The sequence below is a fragment of the Nicotiana tabacum genome, chromosome 4, assembly GCF_000715075.1.
Source record: "Nicotiana tabacum cultivar K326 chromosome 4, ASM71507v2, whole genome shotgun sequence".
NCBI lineage: Eukaryota > Viridiplantae > Streptophyta > Magnoliopsida > Solanales > Solanaceae > Nicotiana > Nicotiana tabacum.
Genome location: NC_134083.1, coordinates 70169834 through 70180324, shown reverse-complemented (window position 1 = coordinate 70180324; position 10491 = coordinate 70169834). Strand labels below are relative to the sequence as shown.

Sequence of the window (10491 nt, the reverse complement as noted above, 5' to 3'; positions counted from 1 at the left end):
CAGTCTTAGAGACATGTCAACTATAAAATTTTAAAAAAAAAAGCAACAGACAAGTTATGTAATTAATAAAAATTTATCTCTAATCCATTAGAGACAAATAATTAAAAAAATCCTATTAACTATATGATGAATTTCATAGATAATTCTTATTTTTTTAAAGTCAAATTATGTAATAAACTATCTTACTAATAATATTAGTTTCTTTTTTGCCAAAATTTTGTCCATCTATTTAACGCTATTATGCATTACGGTAATTTAGTTAAAGTTGTATATTCCATTACGGTAATTAAATTTTTATCACAAATATACTATTATTATTATTATTATTCTAAAAATAATTACTATTTCAAAATCTAATGGTAGATATTAGTTCATATCAATACTTGCCATAGTATTTTAATAAGAATAGAAAATAACGGATTCAACAAGAAAGATGCTAAAGAAATATATATGATTTAAATTTTAAAAACAGCAAATAATTCAGAAGAAAAGGAAAATAAAAAGGCAAAATTGGTGTTGTATGATTAAAGGACAAAGAATAAAAACAATTCACAAATCGTGGACTTCCCTGGTTGGGAAAGGAAACTTTTCTCCTACTTTTTTGTATTCTTTTTATTGTCTTGATATTTTATTTTCTTATTAGGAAAAGATATCAAAAATTATATTTGGACAATACTTATTTGATTCCGAACTCCTAAATAGTAGAAAAGTTTTTTTAGTTTACAATTTTATCCAATGTAAAATATATTTTTAAAGGGTAAAAAAAGCGAACGACATTTTGCTAAGAGCCTTCGTGCTGTTATATGCCTTCGTGCTGTTAATATAATATAGATAAAATTAGACTGACACAATTTACCATGACCTGCAACTGTAGTTGATTATTGGGCTAGATCTAAAAAAAATTGGATAATATGGCAAGTTACATATTTAGCCAGTCGATCAAATAATTATATCCGCTAGCCAAATATATAAAAATATATACTTATTATGTATATAATATATATTTTATATGTATATATATATATATATATATATATATATATATATATATATATATATATATATATATATATATATATATATATATATATATATAAATAAAAAAAATTACTGATTACATTATTTATGAGCGATTATATTGTGTAGTATTTCTCTTGGGAGAAATTGAAAAATAGCCAGATTTACATGTGGTTATTCAAAAATAGCCACAGTTTCAAAAGTAATCGAATTTTAGGCACTTTTCATGTAAAGATAAATATGAACGAAAACACTGTTCAAAATCCAGAAAATACTTCAACATAATATACTGGAATTCCAGTATAATATAGTGAACTTCCATCATAATATACTAAAATTCTAGTATAATATACTGGTCCCAATATAATATGCTGGAAGTTCATACATATGTGCTCCAATCTCCAGTATATTATACTGGAACTTTCCGCGTGTTGGAGTTCCAGCATAATATCATGGAAGTTCATACACAGGTGCACCGATCTCCAGTATATTATGCTGGAACTTTCCATGTTGCAGCAAAATAGTGGCTATTTTTTAATGACTTTGCAAATGCTGACTATTTTTGAATGATCAGTTCGAAAAATGGCTAGCCCGTACTATTTTTACTTTTCTCTCGGGTATATAAAGAGTCCCAGCCCAGTAAAAGTGTCTATCACGGCCCAATAAATTTTTGAACGCAGAAAAATATCATATTTCACACATATATAGGCAGGGAAAAGAGAAAAGAGTTGGATGAAGAGAAAAATGGCAGAAAGGAGGAATAAGGATGGCAAGAAAAAGGAAAAGGGAACTGGGTGGCCATCAATTAAACTCAAGTTTAATCTTCAGCTCAATCGCCTCAAAGATAACGATCTTATTACTGTATGAATTCTTCCCCTCTTTCCGCTTTTGCACAAAAAATTGTTCTTCGTTTACCCCTAAATTTCCCCCCAAAAAAAAAAAAAAAGGAATGTTCATGAGCCTCATAATTGTTTTTTTCAAAATAGATGTAGATAGGTTGTCAATCCAAATAGCTTTGGTAATCCTGTTCTAAATGAGCTAATTCTTGATTCAGCTGTTAATGAAAATATCAAACTAAAACTTTATTTTAAAAAATGACATCAAAGTTGAGAAAATCTGGGAACTCGTTGTTTTTACAAATTTACAATTGAAACATTAACTGTATAACTTGAGATTTTGCTGCCTTAGTACATGCATTTGTTTGACACTTAGTTTTATTAATGTTGAAGTGTGTGTCCATAGGACCATACTTTTATACAAGCGGGTTCAGACATATACTGAAATCCTAAAATATAATCGATAATAAAAGCGATATTGAGTTAACAAACAAACAGGGTATACCTAGTGCTCTTTATTCTGATTCTAACAAAACTTTAAAGAAAATTTGTCCGCAACACACAAGCACACACACTCTCTCTCTACACGCGACCATTTGGTCGATTGACCCCGCTTGAACCATCCAACCATGGCACAACTTTGGTTAAGGGGGTTCAACTGCTTTCATTTTATAGTAGTTTTTTTCTTTGAAAAATAATTTCCATATAAAAATAATAAAAAATATTTACGAAGCGGGTTCAGTGGAACCCCCTTGAACCTATGTGGGTCCGCCCCTGATCTTATCTAAAAGCTTAAGCTATTAGAGAGGTGCACACTTTAATTTACTTAATTGTGTATTGAACATGTCTCTTATGTGTGAGCCTTATTCTTCTTCATGGGCCAAGCATGTGGAAATGCTTTTTGATAATGAGTGACGATGAGACTCGAACCCAGGACTTTTATATACTCTGATACTATGTTGAAGTGTGTCACCATCTCATCTAAAAGCTTAAGCTATTAGAGAGGTGATGGGTCCGCCCCTGATCTTATCTAAAAGCTTAAGCTATTAGAGAAATGCACACTTTAATTTACTTAATTGTGTATTGAACATGTCTCTTATGTGCGAGCCTTATTCTTCTTCATGTGCCAAACATGTGGAAATGTTTTTTGATAATGAGTGACGATGAGACTCGAACCCAAGACCTTTGTATGTTCTGATACTATGTTGAAGTGTGTCACCATCTCATCTAAAAGTTTAAGTTGTAGAGAATGCATACTTTTATTTGCTTAATTAGTTTCTTGAGAAAGGTAATATGTAAAGAAATATCAATCCAGCTTTTATTTACTTAATTATGTCTTCAACAACTGACAAAGAGTAATTTGAGATTCACTGCTCTTGCTCCATTTTTGTTGATTTAGCAATTTTGTCATGCATTAGAGCCGTGGAATCAGCCATTGATGCTTGCATCAGGGTAGGCTTCCTACATCACACCCATTGGGGTATGGCCCTTCCCCAGGTCCTGCGTCTAACGCGGGATGCTTTGTGCACCAGACTGCCATTTTTATTAGAAGTGGATGTTTCCTCAGTACCACTGTTTTAAAAGGCATTTTCGGGGCGAGCCTTGGGGCGAGGAGCACCAAAAGCGCCCCGGGGCGATGGTGTGGAGTGAAAGTGTCAAGAGGCGTATGCCCAGCAATTCGGGGCATACGCCCGGGAGTTTGAGGCGAGTTTTTTAAGTGAGGCGTAAGCCCCAGAGATTTTTTCAAATTAAAACAAAATTTGTTGAATAAGTCCTTCATATAATACCCAAATTCAGCTTGGTAATTACTCAAAAGTTTTAAAAAGGAACTGAAATGTATTAAATTTAAAAGTCAAGACTTTTTTTATTGATTGAAGCCCCAATTCATGATCTTTCCTAATTTTTTATCTTGTCCGCTAGTCTGCTAACATCTCCCAAAAGCAACGAATATTCAATTCGTTTTTTACAAATACAAAGAGAACTTCATTCTCCTTCATAGCAGCAAGTTCAAAGTTCAAATTGAAGGTTAGTCATCCTTTTTGTTCCTCCGTGTAGAAAACTTTATTCTTTTCGACTCAAGTTACTTGAACTTCTAAGTAATATATAATAGATTGTTTTGGCTAGTTTTTTGTGGGTTTGTGGGGATGAAGCACATCTATATATATATTTTTCACATATTTATAGTTTTCTTCATTTTTTATGCAATTTTACCTGTTTATAAATATTTACTGTAATTATATTATTTTATAAAATATTAAAAATTAAATACCTATGGGGCTTACGCCCCTTGCCTCGGGGCTTACGCCTCGCCGAGGCATATGTATAACGCCTCGCCTTATGCCCACGCCTTTTAAAACACTACTCAGTACATCACTTGTTATTTCAAGACGGTGGAAGTTTTCTTGTTGCAAAGATTATGACTAAGCTTAAATCAAGAGCAATTTATTATTACATGTTCACATTCGAGAATGGTCCTTTCTTCCCATAATTGTGTGTCGTTGGTTTTGCTAAATTGATGATTTGTTTCTACCAATCCTTCTTGAAACAAGGATGGTCATAGTTTAAGGTCAAAGAAATAAAGAATAAGATTGCTTAGCTACAGAATTGGTGTAGAATTTTATAGGTGAAGCTAAAAAGTTGCTTAAATTGTTGAAAGATATTGGTGTGCTTCACTTACTTGTAAGACTTCAGTTGAGATTGATGATTAACATCTTTGCTAGACATCCAAATAAGAAGTCTTACCAATAAATTGAGATGGAGGGAGCATTTTTTTGGTGAAGAACCCCCCTCCTTCTTGTCCTTCTCTACTCTAAGAAATTCAATTTTAATAGGTCACCATAACCACAAAAACAACTACGCCTCAATTCCAAACAAGTTGGGGTTGGCTTTATGAATCCTCAATGACCACATTACTCCATTTAAATCATCTCATGCCAAGTTTCACCATGTTCAATCAAAATGAAAATATAAGAAAGTGTCCCTTATGAGATTCAATTATGATTTCTTCTTGATGTGATTATCAAAACAGAGAAACTGAAAATAATATATCATGGATTTAGTCATGGATAAAACCATCCAACTCGCCTATTCGGCAACAGTCAACTGGACATTTTTTGCTATCACATTAGAAAAATAAGAATTGCTAATCTTTGCTTGTAGTCATGACGTTTTGTCAAGTTCTTAACTTGGTGATTAAGTGCTATTCTTTAACTTATCTGCTTCTAATACTTCCTTTATTTGCTTAAGGTATTCAGGTTCAGAATTTCTTTACTCCAGCTGAATCAAAGGCTTTTGTCAAAGCTGCTGAGTCACTTGGGTTTGTACACCAAGGAAGCCTTGGTCCTGCATACGGCGAAGCTTATAGAGACAATGATCGTGTATCCATGCATGATCCTGATCTCGCAGATGCAATATGGAGATCTGGACTGAACAGATTATTTTCGGACTTAAAAATTCGAGGCAGAGTTGCTATTGGGTTGAACCCTAATATTAGATTTTACAGGTTTGGTGTCTTTTCGTCATAAAACTGCTCTATTATTATGGCATACAGTGTCAATTACCGACATAGATACAACAATCTGTGATCCTTTGCCATGCTGAGTAGTAAAACATGTTTAATTTAATAAAAAATGGCATATTTAAGCTTTATTAAGGTTGATAAACATTGACGAGATTGAATAGGTTATAACCAATCATGTAGACGAGAGAATGGATCTACAACCTACAACACAGCAGAATAATACAATTGAGGGCTGATTTTTCAGGGTTTTCTGGGTAAGGTGCTGATAGTTACTTGCTTTGAAGGGTTGTGAAGTAGTCAACAAATAGGTGATTATTTAAAGCTTACAGAAGCAAATAAGTGAATAGTAGGCGCACTTGATTCCAAAACAGTTTTTGAACTCACAAGCTACAACCAATTTTATCTTTTCAAACAAGCAGTACAGTAAATCTATGCTAGATAGGAATAAAATGAAGGAACAAACCTTGTGGTATATATATTCTTCTATGCAAGAAGAAAATCCAGGATACCACAAAATACAATTTTAGGTTTCTCTTCCTCCCCCCGCCCGTAACAGTAAGTTGGCATCCACTACTAAAAAAAAAGGAAAACATTGGCGCAGCTGAAATGAAATACATGACATTTGAGAGTGGATGTTGGAAAGTAGAAGAAAATTATAAGGAAAAAGGAAGTAAGAGAAGAGGGATGGTAAAATTAATGATAGGAAGTCGCTGGGAGAGCTATTGGAGCAAGGAGGAAGAAAGGAAAAAAATGTAGGAAGAGATTGGTGTGCTAATGTTGTGCCAGTGAGGAGGAAAAGGACTTTATGGCACTTCTCCTGACTCCCTTAATATTAATTAATGAATTATATACTTTAGTTCTCTATTGCTTGATGATGTCTTAACATAATGCAATTAGTTGCAATTCGTTTCATAATCATTTGTATACTATAAATGTGGCTTGTTTGAATTAATCTTCAGAAAATTTCATGTTTAATACTATAGGTTTTCATGTTAGAGATAGATTGCCCACGTCTAGTTTAAATTGTATGAGCAGCAATCTGAATTCTTTGATTAATATTTTTTATTGCAATTAATTACTATAATATTTGTCTAGGACATTATTAAACAATCTAAAATTATACAAGTCAACATAATATGGATCGGAAATTTTTTAGTGTTACTCTTCTCAAATTGAAAAAGAAAGAGGTGCTGTACTTTGGAAGGATGGTATGTTGAATTCTCACCTGAGTTTTAGGAGATGGACAACATCTGCAACAGTGATGTATTTGTTTAAGGGAAAGTCATGATTTTCAAGTCCAAGAAGTTGTCCTTTTCCATTGTTCAGGGAGGTAGAGTGCTAAGTTTTTCCTTGAATAACCTAGATGTAACTAATTATAAACTTGCATCACGTTAGCTGCCTCAGATCCCTGCATTATAATACAGACCGGAGTTTTTTTTTACCTGTACTTATACTGCAGTCTCTTGGCGCTATTTTATTAGATTTTAATACCTTACTTAAAAAAAGAACCTTGTAAACTGAAAATAGAACATATAGCTAAATAAAAACTACTAAAACATGCTTCATAGCTTTGCCATGTAAAATGATAAATCCTATTATAGCCGGTTCAAAAAAAAAAGAGAAGACAAATCCTCTTGTATGTCCCTCTAATGTAATGGCCTTTGCAACCATTGTGTTTCTCATTTCTTTTTTCCAGAATACATGGTAAGATGGGCAATATAACAAATGTTTGATCCTCTTCAATAACTGGTGTTGCTCACTAGGTACAAGGCTGGCCAGAGATTTGGACGGCATATTGATGAAAGTGTTGACATTGGAGAAGGGAAGCGTACACACTACACTTTGTTAATATACTTAAGCGGTGGTTCCAAATCTAAAACCAAAGATGATAAAGACTCTCAGGATTCTTTGTCCGAGACCCTTGTTGGAGGGGAGACTGTGTTTTATGGTCCAAGAAATGCTTTGGTTGCTGAGGTACCACTCCTTCCCTTTTCAGCAATGCGCCAACTCCCACTCTCTCTCTCTTTAATGTTCTCATTCACGATTCCCCTTCACACATATGCATTTAATAATTGTGATTGTTATCACATTCTATTCATGTTTCAATTCCTCCATATTAGCTAAGCAATCAATCATGATTTTCTTATGCTACTTATACTATTGTATTGCATAGTCTGGCATCAACTAAAGGATAATGACATGATTTTCTTGAATATATATCTGATTTTGTTATGCTATTTATATTCTAAACAGGTACCTCCAACTGAAGGAATGGCTCTTGTTCACATTCATGGGGATAAATGTATGTTGCATGAAGCTCGGAATGTCACTAAGGGTATCAAATATGTTTTACGATCTGATGTTGTATTTGCTTGAACAAATCACAAATGCCAAATATTGAGGAGTCATATACTTTTACTGCCTCCTCTCGAGATTAATGAGTGGAAAATCTCTCGTGACTTTTTGTAATTCACCTTCTAACTGTAACTTCATTCTTAAGTGGAACCTCTCCTGTATTCTGCAATAATATTGTGGATTGTGGCATAAGCCTATTAAGAATTTTAATGATACTTACTTCTTTTATCACTGTGGGAAAAACACTTGGCTTAGATAATGAATCTTTCACGAGTATGCGCTGGTGAAAAGATTACTTTCCGGGTGTACATATTAAAAGCAAAATTTAGGATGTACGGAATTTCTTACCTTTGTATTTTTATTTTTTGGAGGGAGTTGAGTTGCTTGCTTCTTACTGATCTGGTACTGTTAGTACAATGGAAGCTAGAATTTGTAGGTGGAATAGCTTCATTTCACCCTACCCCTTCTCTAAATCTACGAACTAGTAGTAATATATTTCAATTTTGATGAGAGTGTTTGAAAAGAAATTAGTTCATGTTTATTCAATACAAACCAAAAGAAGAGATATGAACAACATTTAACATTGCGATGAAGTTATTCTTCCTATGCTACCTCTGCATCAAGCCTCACAATTTAGAGAATTATTAACTAGGGAAAACAAACAAACAAGGGTACGCAAAACACTCATTTTCAAACATACTTCACTAATGGAAGGCCGGTTTCTCAGTTAACAGCTCTGCAGTTGAGTCTAACTTCACCATCTTCTTGAACACCAACATTTCCGAGCTTGACCATTGATGCCGCAAACTCCCAGAAAAACGAAGCTTGGTCATTGGCAAATGCTTTAACAATCCAACCAGTCCTATAGTCATTCAACAAACTCTGGTCTGATGCAAAAACACCTTTGCCTGCAACAATTTGCTTGTAATAGTTGTTGTCGAACACTAATGAAGTTGGGTCCAAGAATTGTCCTGCATTGCTATCTCTGTTTGGTTTGGGGCAGTTCTTCTTTAGGCTCTCTGCAAATACTGCGTTCAAGCTTGGGTCAGTGTCATGCACTGCGCTGAAGTTATGAAGCCTGGCTTCAAAAGAAGAGCAGTGTGAAAATCCAAGTGTATGTCCACCAGAGAGAGCAACCAAATCTTTCATTCCCAATCCCCTCTTGGCAAAGCTTTGAATGAGTTGGCTCGTGTTAAATGATGGAGCTGGTAAGTTGATTGTCTCATTTGCCCTTGATATTCTCCCATCTTTCCTTCCTTTTAGTACGTTCCAATGTGGACCTCCAGACTACAAAATTGTCAAACATGACGTATTTATGAGCTTGATTGGAAAAATGCACGATTAGTAATCTTGAAAATTTTATAAAAAACTTGACTTTTATAGTGAATAACTAGCTGTTATAAAGAGGTCTGACCGTATATAATTGAGAGGATGATGGACTACCTACCATAGCCACGACGTCTCTAGCTGCAATGGCAACTATATCAGCACAAGAAACAGTTCTTGGGCAAGACTTTTCGAGCTTAGTTTTGGCATCATCAATCACGTAGAAGGCTCTAAGAGAGACGTTGGGCGGACCATCTTTCTCTGCTTTGTTTCCTGGAGTTGAGTCCAATAGAACAGATGCATCACATCCCTGTAATCATTAACAAAACAGTGTGTAATGATAATTGACTTGCATTATGTGCAAACAAGACACATACATATGTAGAGAGAGAGGGCGAGAGAGTACTCTAATGAAACAATCATGAAAGAACATCCTCAGAAGACGTGCTGGGACTTTAGGATCATAAGACGAAGCGTTGCGAACAGCTTGATAGATAATATCTTCAGCTTGAGGACATGTTTGATCATAGTAGTTAGCTCCAAGAGTTGCGTTGGACTGAGAGATTGTTAACAAAAGAAGAAATATGGTTGCAGAAAAGATTATCTGGAGAGACAAAGGAGCCATTGGACACTACACTTGAAGAAGATTAAGCTGATGAATTGTATATAATTAATGACTTAATTACAATTTAGAAGGATGATGCGATAGTCGTGCAACAGGTTTGGGTATATATAGCTCGGAATGAGGCAATAAACAAACAGCAATTTTCATGTTTGGTGCATGGAGATTTAATACTTTCAAGTCACTCAATAAAAGAGGGAAGCCTTGGGAAATTTGAAGAAATTCCTCTAATGTTGTGCTTTGAGACTAAGCATTTCCAGCGATGCCTTTTATCTTGTACTATCAACAACATATTACTAAAGACTTCTTGAATAACAGTTTATAGTTTTTTGTAGTACAAATTTCTTTTCTTTGAAAATGTATTATTTTTTATTTCACGGTAGACAAAAGAAGATTAATTTTGTTCTCCTAAGTGTCACTTTCCCGATTCCCACCTCTATTTTATGTGTAGAGCTTAAGTTCTACGCAATAATGATATATGCAATCATATTTGTTTTAAGGTTAGTATATGTAAATTTCTATGATAACTATAATTGGTAACATCATAAAATAATACACTAACTTGTAATATATGTCAAACTACACACATTATGTGAAAAATTCTTTACGCTAAAATGTTTGTTAACGATGTGAGTTGTATAATTCATCTGATATATTCAACATGTGATCCATACATAATAACTACATGGCGATGGTTATTGATGTGGCAATTCCACTCTTTCACTCATGTTCTACGATTACTAGTGGTTTAATCCTTTTTAGAAACAAAAGCTATTACTGATGTGTAAGAATTTAGACTAGCTATCTACAAGGTA

At 34.0% G+C, this 10491-nt stretch overlaps 2 protein-coding genes across 2 annotated transcripts; one reads left to right on the top strand and one right to left on the bottom strand.

Moving 5' to 3' along the window:
- Positions 1-1717: 1717 nt before the first annotated feature.
- On the top strand, positions 1718-7915 carry LOC107762755 (uncharacterized). The gene is made up of 4 exons (XM_075251995.1): positions 1718-1878; positions 5108-5355; positions 7137-7347; positions 7627-7915. The coding sequence occupies exons 1-4, from the start codon at positions 1750-1752 to the stop codon at positions 7747-7749; spliced, it is 711 nt and encodes a 236-aa protein (XP_075108096.1). The 5' UTR covers positions 1718-1749; the 3' UTR covers positions 7750-7915.
- A 328-nt stretch (positions 7916-8243) lies between these two features.
- On the bottom strand, positions 8244-9913 carry LOC107762756 (peroxidase 66). The gene is made up of 3 exons (XM_016581139.2): positions 9461-9913; positions 9176-9364; positions 8244-9015 (listed from the first exon to the last, which is right to left on the bottom strand). Exons 1-3 carry the CDS (start codon positions 9677-9679, stop codon positions 8452-8454), a joined length of 972 nt encoding a protein of 323 aa, XP_016436625.1. The 5' UTR covers positions 9680-9913; the 3' UTR covers positions 8244-8451.
- Positions 9914-10491: the final 578 nt, after the last annotated feature.